The sequence below is a fragment of the Silene latifolia genome, chromosome 9 (assembly GCF_048544455.1).
Source record: "Silene latifolia isolate original U9 population chromosome 9, ASM4854445v1, whole genome shotgun sequence".
Taxonomy (NCBI): domain Eukaryota; kingdom Viridiplantae; phylum Streptophyta; class Magnoliopsida; order Caryophyllales; family Caryophyllaceae; genus Silene; species Silene latifolia.
The window spans coordinates 28,189,344-28,213,470 of NC_133534.1; the positions used below are offsets into that span (position 1 = coordinate 28,189,344).

Genomic DNA, 24,127 nt, shown 5'->3' on the forward strand with positions numbered 1-24,127 from the left:
AATTAATTGATGGTCAAATAACTTACCCTACCTTTCGGTCTAATGGGTCGGTCACAAAATAGGTATCTAACTGGTCGCATGCATTCAACTCGTCAGATACAAGATTAAAAACAATTAAGACGAAGATATCCTTACAAGGTCAGTCGATCGACCAACAATGTCAGTCGATTGACTGACACGCGGGTTCAGTCCGTGTCTAACCTATTGCCGCCTAGCCATAAATCGCCTACATCCTAGCACAAGCTATTTAGCTACTCATGACGAAGGTAAAAACAACAAATAAACTAAGACAATAGGGTACTGAATTCATGATTTGAAATAGATAGCAATTAACAATAACAATAATTGGCTTCGGCACAAATCTAGCAATTCTAATACTAACGAAAATAAAGCAGAAAAGGAATTAGGGCAGAGGAATACCGAGGTTTCAAAGGAAGATTAAGATTAAGAACTGAAAGATCCGATGCAAAAGTCGATAAATCAAACCCTAGTTCGGAAAATAAGCTAGAACTAAAAATACTGTATGTGATATATAACTTGATGTATTCTCTGATAGAAACTTCTCTCCCTTATTCCATGCTGGTGTTACGTTATATAGCAATAAACGCAACAACTTATTCTAAAACCTAAACTTCACGGGCTTTCTAAATCTCGTCTGGAATCGAAATCTGGTCGATCGACTGAATAAGCTGGTCGATCGACTGCTCCTCAGCAACAGTAGCTTCTGGAAACCGAACCTTGGTCGATCGACTGATTGGACTAGTCGATCGACTGGATAAGCTGCTACTTGACTTCTTTAAACTCGTGGATTCGTCCTTTGGGCCTTGGATCGCGCACCAAGCTTGTTCCTTAAGCAGTTCCTTTACGTCATTTACAATGCAGCTTACTCGGGAACAGATTTGGCTTGATTTCCCGCTAAATTCTCCACATTTCTGCAATAAAGTATAAAAGCACGAAAGTAGAGGAAAATAGAGAAATATGGGCATATATGGCACAATTGAGCTCTGAAATGCGTGTAAAAAGAGATGTAAAACATCATATAAATGACACGCATCACTGTAATTCCAGGATAGCTTTTATTTGTTCAGGGATGGCTTCTATGCCTCTCTTCGTGACCATGTATCCCAGGAACTTACCTGCAGAGACTCCAAAGTGGCATTTTGCAGGGTTGAGCTTCATGTTGTATTTCTCAAATATTTTGAATGCTACTTCTAGATGTTTCACATGATCTTCTGCATTTTTGGATTTTACCACCATGTCGTCCATGTAAACTTCCATGATATCACCTATTTGGTCTTTTTAACATCATGTTGACCAGGTGCTGGTACGTTGCCCCTGCATTCTTCAGGCCGAAAGGCATGGCAGTGTAGCACTATATGCCTCGGTCTGTAATGAATTTAGTACTCTCCTGGTCAGCAGGGTGCATTTTTATTTGATTGAATCCACTGGAAGCATCCATGAATGTCAGCATCTCATGGCCTGCTGTGGCGTCTACCATGGCATCAATATGTGGCAAAGGAAATGGATCCTTGGGACAGGCTTTGTTCAGGTCAGTATAGTCTACGCAGACTCTCCATTTTCCATTCTTTTTCTGCACAACAACCACGTTAGCCAGCCACTCAGGGTAAATTACTTCCCGGATCATTCCCATATCCAAGAGTTTTTCCACTTTTTCGTGATTATGGCATTTCTTTCAGCTGCAAATTTTCGTCTTTTCTGTTGTACAGGCTTAAAAGATGGGTCAACATTGAGTTTATGTGTAATTATATCAGCATTAATTCCAGTCATATCAAAATGTGACCAAGCAAACCAAGATGATTTATTTTTAAAAAACTTTACCAGTTCGGGCCTGACACTATCTGGGGCGTCAGATCCTATCAAAACATACCTGTCAGGGTACTTAGGGTCTAGAATTACCTGATCTGTTTCCATTCTGGGAGGTGCTACATAAGTGCTCCTGACAGGGTACTGTAATTGCTATGCAAGGGACTTACCCGCCTTGGAAGGTTTCAAGGCTGTTGTGTAGCATTCCTGGGCTGTCTTGTGATCCCCTTTGATTGTGGCTATGCCCTAGTCTGTTAGTATCTTGATACACTGGTGATAGGTTGATGGCACGGCCTTAACATTATGAATCCAAGGTCTGCCCAAGATTGTGTTGTAAGACGACAGGCAATCAAGGACTCTAAATTTCTCATAGGATGAGACTCCTTCAACGTAGGTTGGGAGGTGGATTTCTCCTAGAGTGCTTCTGGTTTCTCCACTGAACCCTACCAAAACGCTGGATTTTTTGGTGATTTGGTCCTCATTGATTTTCATGGCTTTCAGCACGTCAAGCATGATCAAGTTTACTGAGCTGCCTCCATCTACCAGAATCCTTCTTACTGTGGCGGTTCCGATCTGCATAGAAATTACCAGGCCATCATGATGAACATCAGGGATGCCCACCAAGTCACAATCATTGAAAGTGATTGTTGGGATATGATCCGATTTGCAGGGTGATACGGTCCTTGGCGTCCTGGCTATCTTTTTTGCTGCTGAACTGGTCAGGCCGCAGATTTCTGATCCACCAGATATGAATTTTACTTCATATATTGGAGGTGGTGGAGGGAGGCTGCGATCCTGCTTATGCTCCTGACTCTCTTTGCCCTGATCCTCATTCCTGCCTTTCGACTTGATCAGGTCTTTTAAGTATCCATATTTCAACAGGTAAGCCACTTCTTTCCTTAGGGTGAAACAGTCATCCGTCGTGTGTCCAATGTCCATGTGGAATTCGCACCATTTGGAATTGTCCCTTCTAGGGTTGGGATTTTCCATCTTCTTGGGCCATCTGACTACTGGTCCCATGTTGTCAAGCCTTTGGATTAATCCTGCAATATCAATACTGAAGTTATGCTCGGAAATAGGTGGAAAAATTTTAGCCTTACCTTGATACTCATGTGCCAGGTTAACTTCTGAATGGTCTGGCCTGGAATATGGAGTTGGTCTGTAGTTGGTTCCTTTGTTGCTCTTCCTATTGCTTTTTTCATAATCCTTTGGTCCACTGGGTGATCCAAGTTTGTAGCTTTTGTCCTCTTCTAGCCTGATAAAAGCAAGACTCTTGGCCTGGACATCTTCGAAGGTATGGCAGGGATACTTAGTGAGCTCGTTGTATAAGTCACTGTGTGGTAGCAACCCCTGCCTGAATGCCTCTACTGCTGTTCCAACGTCACCCCTGGGAATAGATACTTTTTCTTTGTTGAATCTTGCGAGGAATGTCCTGAGAGTTTCATCAGGCTTCTGTGTATTCTGGTAAAGATCACTGGATCGCTTCTCCAACTCCCTGCTACTCGCAAACTGCTGGTTAAAGTTGTTGATCAGGTTGGCGAAGGAATGGATGCTCCCAGTTGGCAGGTTGATGTACCATTGTAGAGCAGGGCAGGTCAGGGTTGTTCCAAATCCCTTACACATGCAAACTTGTCTGAATTCGCTGGGAATAGATGCAGCCAACATTTTTTTTTTGTAGAGGGCCACATGGTTTTGTGAATCTGTGGTTCCATCATAGATTTTCATGGATAGGACCACAAACTTCTTGGGTAAATCTACCTTTTCTATTTCGTCTATGAAAGGCGAATCAGCATAACTGTCAGGGGCAGCTTCTTCCAGGCTGGCAGGTACCCCAGGTATCTTGTCGAATTTTTCATTGAGTTTCTTGATTTCCTGAATTACTGCCATCATGATGATTGCTGCAGATTCATCAGGTTTTTCATTGTCATTCTTTGGCTCACCATCATTATCAACATTGATGAATTTAGAACCACTTGGGCTCCCAAAACTAGAGAAATTTATGTTTTTGATAATTGATGCAAATGGGGTTCCTGGCTGGAATCTAGAGCATGCTCCTTGGGTTTTTTCCAATTTTTGCTTCAGAGCTGACTCAGATTCTCTTAATTGCAGAATTTCTGCCTCAGTTTGGGCTACTTTTTATTTTAAGCTTTCCAACTCAGCGATTTGTTGAAGGGCTGCGTTCAACTGTTCTTCAATAGTGGGCTGGGCCATTTTTGTGGGATTTTTGAATTTTTGTAGGATAAGAAAAAAGGGTTTAAAGAGCTAGTTGCCTCACGGTGGGCGCCAATTATTTTGTATGGATTTTGCGTAAGGCGAAATCAGGTCAGGGTTGATTTGGGTAGGGTTAACTAGCTCTAGTTAGTCCGTAGGTCAGGTCGTCAAGGTGGAATATAAGGATATAAATACGATAAATATAACAATAAGAAGACAAAGAATTTTGTACGTGAAAATCCCTTGAATGGGAAAAAACCACGGGCACCAAGCTAGGAGAGGATTTCACTATTGTATTATGTATTTAGCACAATGGAACATAAGTATCTAAGAGTTGTATGAGAATATTGTATGCTCTATCTCGTCTTGTGTTGTCGTCCTTCAAATGATTTCCAAATATTCCTTATATAGTCACCAGTTGAACGGCTGCTTGATCCTGGTATTAATGCGGAATATTTGCCTTAATTACCCGCAATAATTTCTCAATATCACGTCCTTAATTGCTGCTTTAATTGCGTGATCTTCCTATTTAATGCTGCGTGCGTATTCCTCTTATAATATGATTTCTTGGTCTAATATCGTCATGATATTTTGACCGTTGTTCTCTCCATGGCTTGGCGCCTGTCTTCATGTGTCCTGACATCCTGGCACCCTGATAGTCAGGCTAAGATGAGACATTGATCAGGGATGTCTGCGGATTTCCAGGCCTAACAGGAAGTGTAAATGTGATTAAATAGAAAGTGTAAATATGATTATATAGGAAGTGTAAATGTGATTAAATAGGAAGTGTAAATGTGATATTATGGAAAGTGTAAATGTGATTAAATAGAAAATGTAAATGTGATATTATGGAAAGTGTAAATATGATTAAATAGAAAGTGTAAATGTGATATTATGGAAAGTGTAAATGTGATTAAATAGAAAGTGTAAATGTAATGATATGGAAAGAGTAAATGTGAAATATTGTGAAGTGTAACTATTATGGCTTTGTTCTCACATGCTCCAGGTCTTAAATAGGAAGTGTAAATGTCATTACATAGGAAGTGTAAATGTGACTAAATAGGAAGTATAAATGTCATCACATAGAAAGTGTAAATGTGATTAAATAGGAAGTGTAAATGTGGTAAAATAGAAAGTGTAAATGTGATAAAACAGAAAGTGTAAATGTGATATTATGGAAAGTGTAAATGTGATTAAATAGAAAGTGTAAATGTAATGATATAGAAAGTGTAAATATGAAATATTGTGAAGTGTAACTATTATGGCTTTGTTCTCACATGCTCCAGGTCTTCATCCCGGTCTTATCTGGCAATAATGATCATTACAGCTGTGCATGCATAACTTCGCATCTGAGAAGATAGAGTATCTGGACATTCGTCATTGCGATGATGATTTTGAAAAGCTTCCATATTTTGGAATTTCGCGTATTGCGGTAATAACTATAAACAACATATCTAAATTACCTTTAGTGTATATGTATTCTGGAAATGTAAATATTGTTTTTAAATTGACTATTTTTTTAAATACCTTTACAGTGTGATTTAATGGGCAAGTTTCTGGAGTCTAAAGGGATTGCCAAAGGTTCAAAGGTCGCCGGGTTTAATTTTGTCAATGTAGAATTTAAATGGCAAGGTAGAGGTTATTCGAGGTTTGACTGCGGGGTTTACATGATGATACACATGTTGCTTTTCAATGGGAAACCTTTTGACTATGCCCTGGGGGAGATGGACGTTATCAACCTCATCCGGGCTGAAGTGGTGTCGATCTTGGTCCTGAGTGACCATAACAAAGTTAGGGAAGACGTTCGGCGAAGGATATCCGAATTCAAGGAAAAGCATGCTCAAGTTTTGAATTCAGGCTCGTATGCTGCACAGAAGCGTAATCTGGACGATGAGGAAGATATTACTTACAGTAAGCAGCCCCGTACCGCAAACCCACCTCCTAACCGTGTAGAAGGAAGCCCTGTGGTCAAACCTGTAACCATACCGGCGGAAAGCAGCCCTGTCGTCATACCTGCATCCGTGCAGTCTTCAGGAAGCCAACCCATGTCAGCCGTAAGGAGCCGCCCTCGGGGCGGGCGGGGGGGGGGGGGGGGATGGTCTGGGATGCTCACTCGATTGTGGGGCTGCTGGTACTTAGACTCTTGTTGTCTCTACCTTCTTACAGAACAATCAAACTTTGGTCAGGGGTGTTAGATCACGTCGAAAGCATGCGGTGAACTATTGCTTGTTAGATGTCCACAACTTTGAAAATTCGTTAGTATCTCTCAAATTGTTATAACGTGTTCAATTAGTTACGATATTGAATTTTTAATCAATTTCTATATTTAATTGATTACTATACGTGTGTTTCATTGCAGCGAATCAATATCTTGGTTCAGTAGGCATGCCGCGCTACGCCGGTCAGACATCATGTCCATGCTTTCTGAGGTTGTAATGTCGCATGTTGTGATTGAGTCCTGGGCTGTGTTGCTGAACCACTTGGAGTCCGCTGAATACTTACTTCCTAGGATGACCTTCTTTGGGGTATGTCATACATTATTTTCCTAGTTATTATGTAGTCTCACTCACTTCTGTGAATAGGAGTGTATCATGCCATCAATGATCGGCTGTACCTAATTTGGGATACCTTCATCCAGGACTGTGATAAAACTTTCAACCTGAATGCTGAGTTTATCTTTATACCTGTCAACATTGGTGGGCACTTTGCATGCGTATGTATAAATTTCGGAGCGTAAACGGTCGATCTCCTTGACTACCAACCTCATCCCAACTGGGAGCAGTCTGAAATGTGCAGAGTTACTCGTCAAGTTGTAAGTCTGATGCCAATAAATCACTTTCGAAGAAGATGAACAATATATTGTTTATTTAATTTTATGTGCTTTCATGGCAGGCATCAACTATTAGCGATTATTTGGATGCCAGAACCGTCGACAGGGGATACCAGTTTACTAGCTTTGAGCATCGGCAAATCCCGTTCAGGCGCCAAATACCCCTTCCTAACATAACAGAATCAGGGATTTTCTGTATGATTTATATGCTGATGTACAAGGGTCAACCTTTTGAGCATCCAGATTTGGAGAGAAAGAGGAATCGACGGTACTTGGTAGTCGAGTTGGTGGCGACCCTTGTACTAGCTGACATAAATATCAACAAAGACGTTTTCGAAGCGAAGTTGGATGGGTTTATAGCTGGAAAAGATGAATTATGGAGGAAGTTACAAAAGAAGCGCAAAATGAAGAATGTTTTGCAGAAAAAGTAAACCATTTGTGGACATATTGTTTTGTTTTTTTTTTTTTGTTCTTGACTATTCGTATTTTGGTTGGCAATGTTGAAACTAATGTCTGTAATGCTATCTGTTTTTTGTGGACATGTCAGGTAGTTGTTATGATAATTGTCAATCAGTTGAATTGAATTTTATTTTCTTCAAAGTGTAAATGTGATGAGAGGGGAAGTGTAACTGTTAACACACTGAAAGTGTAAATGTTAACACACTGAAATTGAAGAATAGTTTCATTCAGATGAAAGTGTTATTGAAAGCGTAAATTGGGACAATCAAAGTGTAAATGTGACGATATTCAAAGTGTAAGTGTGTCATTCACATGGAAGTACTTTTGAAAGTGTAAATGTGGTGAGAGGGGAAGTGTAAATGTTAACACACTGAAAGTGTAAATGTTAACACACTGAAATTGAAGTTTAGTTTCATTCAGATGAAAGTGTTATTGAAAGCGTAAATTGGGACAGTCAAAGTGTAAATGTGACGATATTCAAAGTGTAAGTGTGTCATTCATATGGAAGTGGTTTTGAAAGTGTAAATATGGTGAGATGGGAAGTGTAAATGTTAACACACTGAAAGTGTAAATGTGAAATAAGTGTAAATGTTACACGTCCTATTTAATCACATTTACACTATCCATATCATCACAGTTTATACTGAAAGTTTCATTGAATCGGTAAGGTAGGGTTAGACTTGATTTAATCACAAGTGTAACTGTTACTTGAAATAACATACGCAAATCCAAATAAGTTCAAGTAACACAATGTTTGGCAATCCGATAAAACAGAACATTTTGGTCTTATGACAGTGTAACTCTAACGTTGGTATTAATCAGAGTTACACCAATTGCAGTTTAAAGTGACGCTGCCATGAGACCAATTCCTAATCCCTCGTTCCAGTTATAACACATCAAAGTTAAAAGTTACACATTCAAAATACAAAAGCTACATTATCACTGCTGTGACGTCTATTCTTGTTCTGATTCCAGCTCTTCCTCCTCCTCTCCTACATCCTCTTCTAGGTCAGACGACCCCTCATACAATGGTGTGTGTGCTGAGAAGGGGTTAGGGCAGTTTCTTTTATCATGATTTGTCATTCTCTTGCAATTCTTACACTTGCGTTTGGGTTTTCCAGCCAACGCCAATGTTTTTGTTTTGGCTGACAACATTCTTTTTCCGCTACCCTTATTTTTCGAGTTCTTTGGTGGCAATATCGTCACTACCTCACTGGCCATACAATTTATAAATTTCTCCGTTTGTTAATTTTTATTCAACACTTCCCCTAATCGTGACAGCGTATCCTTAAATCCTCTAATTATAGCGGAAAAGCTGTCAACATCAGTCACACCTTTGCCTCGAAGGAGCCCTACAGCCTGATGAACCTCTTACCACATTATTGACATTGTAATTTATTTTTCATCGATAACTTCCATGTTCTCTGTCCCTTCACCATTATAATTGAACATCCTTAATCGGAGATACTCTTTCGTCCATTTATTTACAACATAATCGTCTGGTATAATCTTCATCCCATTTGCTGAAAAAATCCATATTATATGGCGGCATAGGATGCCGGTTCTTTCAAACCTCGTACAACTGCAGCTTGCTTTACGTGTACCTGGGTCATCAGTTAAGGCTATCATGTAAGTGTGAATGTTACAAACAGTGTAAGTGATTATATGGAAATTTAAATGTGAATAAATAGAAAGTGTAAATGTCATATCATGGAAAGTGTAAATGTCATATTATGGAAAGTATAAATGTCATATTATGGAAAGTGTAAATGTCATGATATGGAAAGTGTAAATGTTATGTTATAGAAAGTGTAAATGTCATATCATGGAAAGTGTAAATGTGATGATAGAAAGTGTAAATGTTATATCACGGAAAGTGTAAATCTTATATGGAAAGTGTAAATTAAATTACCTGGATTGTATGCAACTTCAAAATTCGTCCCCCTGGACGAATCTTTGACAGTAGTTACCTCTAACTCGCCTCTTTCAGTGAAACCTCCGGTTCTACATGTATCAATTGAGTAGATGGCCTCTTCCTTGAAGGTGTAGAAAGCTGAATAAGTATACACCTTTGCAGCATGACTCTCTAACGCCAGATGTGTTGACGTCTTTGCGGACGAGTGATTATCATTGTTGTCAAGTTGCTTTTGTGTATGTCTTTGTTGGTCCATAGTGCTCTTAAAACGTATCCAAAACTCAACCAATGTTCCTGACTTATGCTCAAACCTCTTAAAAAAGCTATTTTCTCTCTTTGATCTTTGAGTCGTCCTCATAATAGACACCATCTTCAAGACTCTGCAATGCGCCATCACCCACTGTCCCCTTATAGCATGCGTATCCGCAAACTAATCATTGGCGCCAACACCATGCTGTTCAATAATTTGCTCCCAGAGAGCATCGAATTCTGCTGCTTCAAGCTCATCGTCCCATATAATTTCATTAAGTTTACACATGAAGTCATTATAATCACTCCTAGAGACACCAAACTTACTGGGCATTTTGTTCATTATATGCCACATACATAACCGATGGCGCGCTGTCTTGAAAACAAGAGGGACAGATTTGATAATACCTGGGTCCTGATCTGTAATTATGTACTCGGGTTCCTTACCCCCCATTGCTTGTAAAAACCGGCTGAAAACCCAATTAAATGACTCATAATCTTCCCTTGCAATTAGAGCCCCACAGAAAGTCACTGATCGTTTATGGTGATCCACACCTGTGAATGGGGTGAATACCATAGAATACTTATTTGAGGAGTAAGTTGGGTCGAATGACACCGCATCACCAGAAATCTTGTAATTCTCTCGGGCAGTACCGTCCGCCCATATAGCCCTACGTAGGCTGTCATCATCGTCAAGATCGTAGTCAAAGTAGAAACCTATTCTTGTTTCAGTCATTTCCTTAAAATGGTATACGAACAACTGACCATCACGTTCGTGAATGAAACATTTAACATCCCTATGGAAGTTCTTAAAATCATTTAAGCTTGCTCCAATATTTTAGAATCCATTCACCTGTTCTTTGCAGATTTTGTAGGTCTTTGTTGCTCGTATCTTCACTTGTCAATCAATAACATATATGATATATAAATATAACGTGAGTGGATTTATTGAATTAGTATTGACAGTGATGATATATTACTTACCCTTGAGTTCGAAACGATTATCATCTTGTGATAATCTGTTATGTTGCGCGACAATTTCTGGAACTCTCTGTTCTTAAGTGAGATAAGCTCGTGATTGTGACCCCCGTGGAACCGGTCAATTAATAGAAGACCATTCTTCATATATATTCTTATCCTCGTTTTACACCCCACTCTAGTGACTCTGAATATCCTCTGTGAATTCTCCCCAACTAGTCCGTCACTCTGATCTTTACTCGGCCCCTTGCGAGCGAAACCTTCTCGATTGCAGACGATAAGCTTTGGCTTGATCTCTCTGCCACGCCATTTTTTCGTTGTGTACCTACGCACATCAAACCCACAAGCAATGACGTATATCTTATAAAATGTTACCGTATCCTCAATCCCCCCAAACTCCTGCCCGATGTACGGTGTAAACCTCTTTTCGACCTCCCTGCACAATTCCTACTTGGCGGGCTGCACTCCATTTTTGTTAAGTGAATCTGTAAATAGGACTTGTTAATACAGTTCACAAAGTGTAAATGTTAAAAAATAGTGTGAATGTAACAGCTACGAAGTGTAAGTGTAAATGTCATCAGATATGAAGTGTAAGTGTAAATGTAAAGCGAAGCAAAGTGTAAATGTCAAATGCAAGTGTAAATGTAAAGGGAATCAAAGTGTAAATGTCAAATGCAAGTGTAAATGTTGGACATCATCACTTTCAAAGAAATGTAAATGTCAATCCCCAAAGTGTAAGTGTAAATGTAAACATCCAAAAGTGTAAGTGTAAATGTCATCAGAAATGTAGTGTAAGTGTGATGTTCTAAAAGTGTAAATGTCAAATGCAAGTGTAAATGTTCCATATATGTTGTGTAAGTGTGATACGTGGATGTGTAAATGTCAAAATTGTGATGTTCCCAAAGTGTAAGTGTAAATATAAACGTCCAAAAGTGTAAGTGTAAATGTCAGCAGAAATGTAGTGTAAGTGTGATGGTGTAAAAGTGTAAATGAGCAATATCAGTGTAAATGTCAATAGATGTGAAGTGTACATGAGCAATTATGAATTATTTAAATGATGTCACATTTGAATTTCTGATTGTGATGTCCTTTAATTTGCATAGTCTAATACTTACAATTTTGATCTTGAACAATAATCAGAACTGAAAATTGGAACAATCAAAACTGGAGCAATTTCAAAAGAGCAACAATGATATTATTTGTACAATCTTCATGTGAAAATGGTGAAGGTGAACTTTAAATCAATCGCAAGTGCCAGTGTAAATGTAAATGTTAAGATAAGGGCAGTGTAAATGTGATGGTTTGAAAGTGTAAATGTCCAACGTAAGTGTAAATGTTGTCAGAATGCTAACTTGCTTAGCACACTGCGTTGAAAACTATAACAATCAAAAATCGATACTCAAAACTCAAATCAAATCTAATCTTCATTTAAAACTCAGCATCAATTTTGAAAAGTAATGAACACAGTCACAAAGATTCAACTGAAAAAATGAAAACGGTGGCTGTAAACAATAACTAAAATGAACAAATACCATGACATGCAGATTATACCATGACCTTCATCCATTTTATTCAACTGAAAATATTAAAAGGTGAATGAAAACAATAAATAAAATGAAGAAATACCATTGATGCCGTCTATTATCTACATGGCTGCGCTGATTTGCAAGTTTTAGAAACAATTTTAGTTGAAATTTGCGCGTTCAATAGAAAAAACCTAGGTTTAGAGAGAAGAATAGTAGATAGAAACTGGAGGAAGAAGTGGAGAAGAAGTGTGTCAAGAAAGGAAGTAAGTTGGGAGTGTAAACATAGTACAGAGGATATATGCTTTGTCCGTCAGTGGAACGATTGGGAAGAACAATTTTCAAGAAATGTTCTCCTCTCTCCTATCTAAGCTTTTCCCCTTTTTTTGCCTATATTTTGTAAACAATCTCAACCTTAGATGTTGTCCATCTAAATGTCCTTATAAGGACTTAAGGACTCAAAGGATGTAATGGACTCATTAGATCTCCACTATATATATATATATATATATATATATATATATAGAGAGAGAGAGAGAGAGAGAAGTTCTCGTAAGTCCACTATATCTTTTGAGTCCCTAAGTCTTTATAAAGGCCTTTGGATGGAAGAATGGAGGGATGAGATTACATCTCAACGAAGAGCTAGAAATGATTCTCCCTGATCTCCCTTCATAATCATTCCTAATCTCCTTCCCATGTTAATCTCCCTCTCGTCCTTCATTCATTCACTCCCCTCTCATTCATTCAGACAAAAAAAAATCTCTCATTCTCTCATCTCTTGTCAGCAAACCCAAAAAAAAACCCAAAACAAAAACCAAAACAAATCAAAACAAAAATTCCAAAACAACAAAAATCGAAACAAACCACCATTACCACCACCACACCCGACACACCACCAGACCCACCACGCGACCACCACCACACCCGACCCACCATCAGACCCACCACACGCCACCGTCACCAATAACACCACCAGACCCACCACACGATCACCACCACACGACCTCCTCTGCCCAGATCTAACACCAACACCACCATTGCCACCACCGCCTCATGTCGCCCCACGACAACAGCAACAACAGCAACAACACCACCACTGCACAACCTCCTCTCCTCCACCAGCTGGCCTCCCTCTTCTCCTCCACCACCGCAACCACCAGAACGCACGCCTCCCGACACGTTCCACGACAGCAACAGCAACAACAACCACCAACAATAACACCGAATTCGAATCCTCCATTCCCACCTTTTCAGATCTAGATTTTTTTTAAAAAAAACAAATACTGACTTCTCCATTGTTTTTTTTATTTAATTTGTGGATTTCAACACCGACTTCTCCGCTGGATTTCAACAAGACTTCTCCATTGTTTTTTTTTATTTATTTTGTGGGATTTCAACACCGACTTCTCCATTGTTTTTGTTTCTCTTTTCCCTTTTTATTTTTTTTATTTTTATTTAATTTGTGGTTAGTTGTTGTTGTGTGTTCTTGTTTAAGATATTTTTTTAATTATAAATATATACTTCCTGCATATTTTGTGAGTGGACATACAATATCTACTTCCTCCTATTTTTTTCTTATTTCAAAAATCGTCTTGTATGTCTTCGGATTTAGTTTTTTTTCTCATATCTAATTTTAGTTTTTTAGTTGAATTATTTTATGTTTTTTTTGTTCATTGTTTTATTGTTGTATTTTTTAGTTAAGTTACACTATTTACGACTAAAGTTATACCCTTAAAACATTAAAGTTACACTATTTACGACTAAAGTTATACCCTTAAAATATTAAAGTTACACTATTTACGACTAAAGTTATACCCTTAAAACATTAAAGTTATACAATTTACGACTAAAGTTATACCCTTAAAACATTAAAGTTATACAATTTACGATTAAAGTTACACTTTTTATATTTATTTTTTTGGGAGTGTTTTTGTTTGTGTTATTTCAAATCTGGGTTTTGTTTATAAAAAAAAAAAAAAATAGATCTTGTTTTTTTGTTTTGTTTTAGATCTTGGTTGGGACAAAAGTTACGCATATTGTCTATTAAAGTTACACACCGCGTGCATTAAAGTTATACACACGATATATAAAATTTTTCAAATTTAAATATTATTTTTTTAGATTTAACGTTTTTTATTTCAATTATTGTAGATTTACCACTTTGCTTCGGTTTTTTATTTTAGTTTTTGTTTATTTTTTTTTTAATTTCGTTTTTTTTTTTTTGTTATTTCAGATTTTTTATGTTTTATATCTATTTGGTTTTTATTTTTTATATCTATTTGGTTTTTATTTTTTCAGATATGTTAGTTTTTATTTTTATATCTAGATGGTTTTTATTTCTGATATCTATTTGGTTTTTATTTTTTCAGATTTGTGAAATTACTCGTTTTTTAAGATCTATTTGTTAACTTTTTAGATTTATGTGTTGATTTTATTTGATTTATATATATAATTTGTTGATTGATGTTAGATATACTAAATATGAAGTATGCAAAAAAGATTATTTACGACTAAAGTTACACTATTTACCATTAAAATTATACTATTTACGTCTAAAGTTACACCCTTGACACATTAAAGTTTTTTTTTTTGCTAAAATGTAAACTTTGTATATAAAATAGATAAATATACAAGGGAGAGGACCGTAAGTGAGAAAAGAGACAACTGCTCAAATCCCACTTAGCTCCAATAATGCACAGTAGACATTACATCAAAAACCAGATTTGGACCAAACAAATAAATCAAACACCGAACCAGTCCACCTCTATCTTCTTTTTTCGTCTTTCCCAATTCCAAACACTTATCATGTTCATCATTAAATTCAATCGAAACACTAACTCCACTCTATTACTGATCAAGATTCCTGATCAATCTCTGATCCTTCCTTCCCACCAGACGACGGATGAGCGGACGACATCTACCTTGCAGAGTTTTTTTGATGCGGCAAGCTATACTCAACGGTCTCTCCAATTGCATCTCACTCCTACTCAGATTTCTTTGGAGCCATATGTGATATAGGTAAGCATTCATTAAAACTCTTGTAATTCTCTTATGTAATCGCGTACCTCTGCAAGAAATTAGCCAGTTAAGACTGTCTGTTCTTCGAATACTGATGGATAACCAGCTTTTTAGATAGTTAAGCACCCTGTCACTGTATACACAGTCGAAAAATAGGTGTTGGAAAATCTCTTGCTACTGTTCACATTGGCAACACATATCCGTATCACTTATTCCCAATCTCTCTAGTTTCACCCTTGTGTTAATTGTTCCCTAGTAAATTAGCCAAGCTATGATATGATGCTTTGGTACAAACCAAGATGTCCAAACCTGATGGAACCAGGGAACCTCAGGCTTGATGTGTCTCATGAAATTGTACCCATCTCGTATGGCATATTTTTCATTCCAATTTCCTTTACTGAAACCATGATTCATCTTCTCCTTAACCTGGCAAATCTTTCTCCAGCTCCAACTAGTATCAGCACTAGGTGTGTATTTTGACCATGCCCTCCCTTTGAGGTAGACATGATGGACCCATTAAACCCAAAGCTTATCTGGCCTAGTATAGACCCACCAAACTAGCTTCCCTACTGCTGCAATGTTCCAAATACCAATATTTGTCAGACCAAGGCCTCCTTCTCTTTTGGGGGTACAAACAGTATCCCAGGACACCAATGGAGCTCTGGTGTACTCAGTCCTCCCCTCCCAAAGAAAGTTTCTACAAAGAGCATCAATTCTATTCAGGACCCATTTGGGAATAATTAATGAAAATCATGGCCCAGTCTTAAGCTTCCTGATAATTCTATACATCTTGAAACCAGTAACATCTGTCTGCCAGCCAGTTTGAATACACTTTAAGAAGTGATGTGCCTCTCCCCATATGTTCATATATTTAAAGCTTCTCCTCCTATTCTCTTCCTGGTGAGAGTCTTTCACTACACACGGCCAATGGTCAAATAAACCTTCAGGAAGAAAGCAAGCAAACATATTAGTGTAACTATTTAGCCATGCTTGATTTGCCAGAAAACGATCTAATGTGCTATAAACTCTGTCACTTGGCTGCTATTTGTTGGACCGGGTATAGAAAGCACCAGTGGCTTGAATATCCATCTTGCCACAATCATTAAGACAGTCCTGGAAAGGGGCCATTTCAGCCTCAGTAGTGCTAGTGCCCATCCTCTAGTGGTTTGAGTGACACAATTAAAATCTCCACCTAAAGCCCATGGTCCCTAAATCTTTGTAGCATATTGTCTTAGAGCCTGCCACAGCCCCTCTCTCCCAGTAATGCTGTTATAAGCATAAATAAAAGTGATGAAAAAAGTGTCAGAGCAGATGAGAGAGGTAGCCTCAACATGAATGCATTGGGCAGTGCTGTTTGGAAATCTATATCTCATTGTACAACATATTCTTATATGTTTCAAATTTATTTAGTCATAAAATAAATTCTAGATCTTATGCATGCAAACTAAAAGGTAAGAGAAGAAATCATGTTCCTTACTATGATAATTTCGGTCATCATATGGGCACCAACAAGATCTCCTTCTTGTTAGTTCTTGAGCTTTCCATTAATGGATGAACATTCATGACTTCAAATTAGAAGCCCTCCAATTAGTAGCACTTTAAACTATCCCTCAAATCCACAAACTAATATGTACTAGATATTTGTAATGTGGTTTACCTTAAAATTGATTACTAATACTCATATACTACTACCAGTATTATTAGTTATTGATTTAAACAAATTAGATTCATAAAACTTGAATTTTATGAAGAACAAGAGAGAGAAGTAGTTGTTTTTCATAAAACATGAGAGAATGATAAAAAGAGGAAAAATCCACTCACACCCATCACCAAAACCGGTTGGTGTATAGTATATGGACCAATTTTTCTTTTTCTTTTTGTCTTCACAAGACAATTTGGTGTAAGGCTTTTGCATGGTCAAGTCACTATCAAGTGTCATAGACAAATGAATAAGACAAATGAACAAGACAAAATTTCTCACAAGCTCACCAATATTTCGGTTTACATGTAGTAATATGGAGTCCATTTTATTTTTGTCAATTGTACAATTGTATGTCATGTGACATGTCTTATGCCATGTTTTAATTTAAAATGCATATTTAACAAATTAAATATCATTTACAAATTAAATAAATCATATTTAACAAATTGACTAGTAATATAAAATTACTTTCTCATAAAATGGTCATTTAATTACTATTAGTATAATTCACAATATCTTGTAATTATAACTAACTTATCATTCTCATCTCGCGTGTTTCGCAAACACCGATTAATTTTAGTAATATAACTTCTTAAATTACTAAATAAAGTCTCATTTAATCACATTATAATAAGATGTCATTATCTCTCTTATGATAATAATTTGTTCAATTTTAAGGAATTAATTAATCTGTATCGGCATACAATTAATTAACCTTTTCAATTAAGGGAATCGTCCTTTAGGTGTGACCTCAAGGGATCAATTGATCACCACCGTCGCACGATAGTAATGTCAAACTCTAGTCAGCCAATTATTACCGATATGTGTGGACCAGTTGACTATATATATGTAATGTATCATCCCTTCCGTGTTCTTGTAATGAGATTTAAATAATGATATTTAAATCATGTGATCGCACTATTGTTGAAGACGCATTTCCCAACAATCTCCCACTTGTCCTCGACAAGTGTGCGTCACCAATTCTCTTGTCCTATTAATATCTCCCACTCAATGCAAGGTATCTTTCGGGTCGTACTTTCAAGTGATCATATCGAGAGTGGTTTCTTCGATCTGGAGAATAGCTGATTGACCGGATTTATCTATCATAGATACCTTCTGAGCGTGGCCACGCATTTCCAGTTCATTACTCCTCGAGTGGCCCTGAGATATTGTTTTAACCCTGATAAGGGGGTGGACAATTCCTATCGCACTTATTCCTTTCGACTAGCCACAGCCATCATAACCCAAAATATGCCCATTTGACCCCATTTACGAAGGTCGTAGTAACACAACTCAAAGTTAATCTGAAACTGTGCCATATTAGGCAAACAGTCTTTAGTCAAAAGAATCGACTCATTAGAATACTATAGTAGCTCTCGCCACGACCAGGTTTTATAAATTTGCCAGAACTCTATAAGCGGTCACTGCCCGACAAAGTGTTCCTAGCAGTCTGCCTATGTGATCGACTAGTCATTTCACATGACTCTATGCCACTTGAACTTGCCATCAATCGCATCACACTGTAGTCACTTCGAGACGTCACCTCATACAAGTGACTATGGGCGAATACCATGTTAATCCGGGTTCACTTTAACGGGGTTCAATGTTGTCTCTACAACCCGTTTGGATGTAACAAAGTATAATAAAAGAGTTTTAAAGTAAAACTCGAACGACAAATGCGATTATCACATATGAATAGTCAATGCCTGATTACTATTTCATATTCTATAATCTAATTTGATCTTGAATGTAATTGTTCATCTCAATTTAATTGAAATGACATGACTCATCATGTTAAGCCTATGAGAAGACTTTGGTTAGTAGGTTTTATCAACTTCTTGTACCATACTCAACCTCACTACATACTCGTTTTCCTTTGTAATGTATACATTTGCATTACAAAACTTTCTGAGTACGTGTCGAGATCCAATCAAGACATAGGCCCTCTAGCCTAAGAATAGCTCCCACTGTTTTCACAGTGTGCGGGACTCATCCTTTTTGCACATCTCATGATTGCAAGTGTACTCAATTTCCGTTGTAAATATCTCTCATTGCTCTTTATTGCCTAGAACAATTCTAGCAAATCTATTTCTTAAATAACATAGCCACAATGGTATCTTAACCATCCTAATGTGTTTTGATTATGGTTTTGTCGGAAACCATGCGCAATCTCAATTGTCAATTGTCACTTGTGTAACACCCTTACACAAAATTGCATCATAAACACTTTGCTTTACTTCCTTAATGCTTCTGCAAGCACTTAAGCGTAATCTTTATGGCGTACTTGGTAAAGATTACTTAAATTCGATTTTGAAAACAATTCATCATACTCAAAGTATATGAAGTGTTATACATCATTACTTATTTAATTGATCCGACAGCGGAAGCAAATGGAATCAATCAAATATGTTCAATTTGATTGAACTAGTCATGAATCTTATCCACATAAGACTTCTTATTAGACGCTAATATCATGTAGATTTATCTTCATAAATCCGGATATTATAGATGTATTATATTACTCCAAAAGTCTTAAATTATTTCCAATGATCAATATGTTATCCACATATAAGACTATTTAAAATTTCCGTAACTCCCACTAAACTTCATGTATAAACACAACTTCTCGACTTATCGAGAAAAGTTTTATAACATGATCAAAACATTGATTCCAACTCATTGATGTCCTACTTAAGATTCTCTCTTAAGTTTCGCATTATCTTAGGATTGCAAGAATCTACAAAACTCAAGACATGTATTGAATACATTCCTTCCATTGAAGAAGTGGGTTTTAGATTCACTCGCTATGTATTTCATAATAATGAAACACAATCCCTAAGAAGATCCAAATAGACTTAAGCATTTCAACCAGCGCATAACTCTTTGCCACCAATCTTGCCTTGAAATCTCTCTTTATTAGTGCAAAACTCTTTGTCACTAATCAAGCCTTTAATTTCGGATTTTCATGGCTCTAAGCCTTGTATTGAGTTGTGACTTGTATACTCTTATGTAAGTCATATATTCATTACTTTCCAGAAGTAACTTGAATCAAACAATTTCTTTGTAAGTTATAAGCTCTTTACTTTCTTAAAAGTAGCATGAATTCATCAACTTTAACAAGTGACGAATTTAACCTCCTAGGTTTTAAAGAAACAACATCTTACACAAAACGTCTCATGTAGCCAAGAAAGACCAGTTTCTTGCGACATAACATTCTTTGTGGCTCTTGAATAATTTCTCCCACTCTGTCTTCTAGAAATAAACTTGTATTTTAGAAAGACAGCTTCACGAGCCACAAACTTGTTGTACTCGTGATAATTGAAAGGGAAAAGTGAGCATTTGTTTCTTGTGTAAGCTTACAAACATGGTACCCTACCATTTCATATCTCATATGAATCGTTTTATATTTAGTGGAAAAATAATCTAGACAAAATGATAAAATCTCCAAAAGGATCAAGTAACTCAAGGTAACTTGATTCAAGTTCAAACCATATCGAATAGCGTTTGATTTCTTATCCAACCACACATTATCCCATAATGTGTGTTAAGAGAGATTAACTTGTGATACTATATCACATTTCCTTTGGCTTATATCAAAGTTTTCACTTTGATAATCTCATCACGACTAAATCGTGATTCCTTGAACTCTTTGAACTTCTTCAAAGATTTCCCTATTTACCTTATTAAGTGAACACATTAGTATCAACTTAAATCGTTGGTAAAAGAAAATGATCAACCTATTTTGGATCAATGATTTACAACCTCGATCTCCTTTTCAACCAAAAAGGCACGAGACATCTTGCTTTGAATACAAAGATACGCATATACCATAAGATCTAATGGTTTCAAGAGTACTCGATAACTCTTTGCGTTAATCATTCCAGAATTTAAGGTTTAATCTTGGGTTACCAATTTGAGTCTTACATCATCTATATGATATATATTATTCTAGTTTGGTTTAGAATATACTCACCTTGATAATGGGCTAGCCATACATCAAACTGTGGTGTATAGGGTCACAAAAGTGAAACCTCTTTTGTATCTTAACAAGTTTATATTCTTATTTAGAGTTTATGCACTTAATAGTCACAATTAAGTACAACTTTAAATCCAAAAACTAGATTGAGTACACAATTACTCTATCTCTCGACATTATTGTTGCTAGTCGTCATATTCTAATCATCTTATGTATCAAACATAATGATGAAAACCACCACCGGTTTCTAATATTGACGAAGTAGTACTGGCAAAATTTATGTTTAATCAAATAAACATTTAAAGAAGAAGGTCCCATTAGATGTCCCACAACTAACTTGTTGATTCTTCAATAATTTGGGGTAGTTTTCTTTCTAGTGTCCAACATTTAAGACAGTGGAAACTTTATCGGTCGGGATTGATAGGTTTAGTATCGTTATTCTCAATAATGTTACTTTTAACATTACCTTGTATCAATTCCATTATAATCTTTACTTCTTAAACCTCGTCCTTTTCTTAACGGTTTAAGAGAATGTTCCCACTCATTTCAATGAGTCTTTGCTTTGAGAAGAAAAATTGAATTTATGAAGATTATTCTTCATTTGTTCGTTTTAGTCTTAAAACTTTCATTGAAGTGGTTGCGTTATTTTGGTCAATTACGAATTCTGACAAATCTAATTACCAAAACAATTTATCGCTTCAAGGTACTTAATTCAATTAAGTATATGAAAAATAATCCATTATAAGTAGATGTGTTAGTCAAAAATCAAAAACCTGTTTGATAATGAATAACTTTTATCTATACTCTTTACATGAGATCCTTCCATGGATAATTCGGGGTTTTTTAGAAGAAAAAACAAATTTGTCTTTAGTTACGATGTTTTAATGGAGATTTGAATCAAAAATCGAAATGATATCGTATATGTATTGTGGTAAAGAAATAGAACAATATGATAACGGAATAGTGGAAAACTTAACATTTATCGTTTTATTAATACTTGTAAATAACCAGTAAAACATTTACATAGTGACCTCTACCCAACTATGATAAATGATTCCGAGATCCAAATTCATATTAACTTGGGCACGGGATAGCCGATGGAACCCTTATCAATATAACTTGGTGGACTAACTCTTTAATCGATTCTACTTTTAGAACTCTCGGTCGATAAAATTACTCTAATATTTATCTATAGTCCAAAACACATCCGACAAGGGCACGGGATGGCCGATGAAACCCTTATCAAAAACTTTTGTTGAGTTCAATCCAAATTTCGAATAAATGTGTCCATGATCCAAATTCACATTAACTTGGGCACGGGATAGCCGATGAAACCCTCATCAACACGAATTCGGTGGATAGACATTTATCACCCACTTCCCCTACGTAACAAGGTTTGTACCCCGGGATGGCCGAGTGCACTCCCTCATGAAATAGGTTTTCATGGTTTCTACTTTTTGGTAAGGCTATGTCTCAATTGTTTATTTTTAGCGTGAGGTCATGTCAATTTATTATCTATCACGTTTTAAGTGAACTAAAGCGGTGAACTACGATAATTGTAATTGACACGGTCGATAAACTCGATTAAAATGATAATGCATGTTTTAGTTATGGCGATTTAGCGATGCATGCAACATATAAATAAAATGCAAAGCATAAAAAATAAATCCTAGTATGGCCTTCCTAAAAATAGAAAATCTAATTAACTATTACATATTCGGAAACCAACTCCATTGGTCCCTTGAACTTCGGTTGAGGCACGCATCTCGAGGTAACACCGTCTTTATGTATCGTCTTCCTTGAGTGACATCGTCTTCAAGAAACTCCGAAATAATAAAATTACATAACAAATTACATAATTTCCTATTATACATTTGTAATTAAAATAAAATGAATCTATTAAATTACAAAACGGTGATACGAGATCACAATAAATTACAACCGAATCGATATTCCCATACATTTCGGGTAATATCAATTAAAAACTAAGGTCATACTAAGTAAAAATTACATAATTCAAAATTACATAAAATAAAATTATGACAATCATAAATAAAATGCAGCATTATAATATGTATGAACATGCCCAATTTTATGCTAAATCGCCTTTAAGGAGCCAATATCGTATATTAATCGGTTTTTACGGATTTGCGTGATTCAACATTTTAAAATCACAATTAATTACATAAAATCATATTTATGCACAAGTTAATTACCCTAACCAACTTAGGACTCAAAATTAGTCTCCACTAACTATTTGACTATAATTAACTCATATTTCTTAAAATTGTTCGTTAAAGGACTCAAAATTACTATAAAATGCCATAAACTTCAAATAAATCACCAAAAATTCAAATAAATTCAAAATTTGAAATTTAAACTTATGAACATTCTGGAAAAATACAATGACACTCATAATGTTCAAAAACTTAGGTTAAAAATTTCGAAAATTATCGGAAAAAACAATGTTGCGGTTTATCGGATTTATCAATTATAATCATAAAAACATGAGAAAAATTATATCCATCAACTTTTCAATTTTAGATCTGAAAAAGATAATAAAATACAACATGTGACATTTTTCCTTAGTCATTAAGTATGTTTTAGCAATTTTTCACTAATTAAGTCACTATTTATGCTATTTTTCATCAAAAATCCATAAATCATGCACGAAGACTTCCATATAGCCTATTATTTTACACACATCTTGTAAAATCACATGTGACAACATACTAAATTTCTATGACCAGATTCGAAATATTTCTCATATTAACCTATTTTTCATTTAAATCCGATTTTTATCATGAAAAATCCATATTTCGAGCATAAAACTCATAAAATTATGAAAATTTCCAGATTATCTAAAAATAATATATGTGAAAACATATCCAAAAACCACGAGAAAAATCAAAGTTTAGCTAATTTTCGTCCAAAAATGACATTTTTATCATAAAAATCACATTTTAATGCCAATATAATATAAAATGAACAATAAAAATCCATAAATTAACCAAAATATCCTAAATACATTTTAGGATCAGAAACTTTAACATGCATAAATTATTTTCGTGATATATCATAATAACACAAATTTATGAGTTTTATATGTTAATCGTATAACTCGGAAAAACAATAACCGATTTGCATGCAAACAATCTTGTGCTCATGATACCACTTGTTTGGAAATCTATATCTCATTGTACAACATATTCTTATATGTTTAAAATTTATTTAGTCATAAAATAAATTCTAGATCTTATGCATGCAAACTAAAATGTAAGAGAAGAAATCATGTTCCTTACTATGATAATTTCGGTCATCATATGGGCACCAACAAGATCTCCTTCTTGTTAGTTTTTGAGCTTTCCATTAATGGATGAACATTCATGACTTCAAATTAGAAGCCCTCCAATTAGTAGCACCCAAAACTATCCCTCAAATC

The 24,127-nt window shown here is 36.0% G+C and overlaps 2 protein-coding genes across 2 annotated transcripts; both read right to left on the reverse strand.

The window, feature by feature from the left end:
* Positions 1-8,719: 8,719 nt before the first annotated feature.
* On the reverse strand, positions 8,720-9,633 carry LOC141600789 (protein FAR1-RELATED SEQUENCE 9-like). The gene is made up of 2 exons (XM_074421038.1): positions 9,237-9,633; positions 8,720-8,946 (listed from the first exon to the last, which is right to left on the reverse strand). The coding sequence occupies exons 1-2, from the start codon at positions 9,631-9,633 to the stop codon at positions 8,720-8,722; spliced, it is 624 nt and encodes a 207-aa protein (XP_074277139.1).
* A 36-nt stretch (positions 9,634-9,669) lies between these two features.
* Positions 9,670-10,224, reverse strand: LOC141600790 (protein FAR-RED IMPAIRED RESPONSE 1-like). Its single transcript, XM_074421039.1, has one exon. The coding sequence runs from the start codon at positions 10,222-10,224 to the stop codon at positions 9,670-9,672; it is 555 nt and encodes a 184-aa protein (XP_074277140.1).
* Positions 10,225-24,127: the final 13,903 nt, after the last annotated feature.

Excerpts from the sequence above, each read along its gene's own strand:
- LOC141600790 (XM_074421039.1), bottom strand. The coding sequence starts at position 10,224 with ATGACTGAAACAAGAATAGGTTTCTACTTTGACTACGATCTTGACGAT.
- LOC141600789 (XM_074421038.1), bottom strand. The coding sequence starts at position 9,633 with ATGGCGCATTGCAGAGTCTTGAAGATGGTGTCTATTATGAGGACGACT. Across the intron at positions 8,947-9,236 it reads TGAAGTTGCATACAATCCAG|CCTTAACTGATGACCCAGGT; the intron begins GTAATTTAATTT and ends CTTACATGATAG.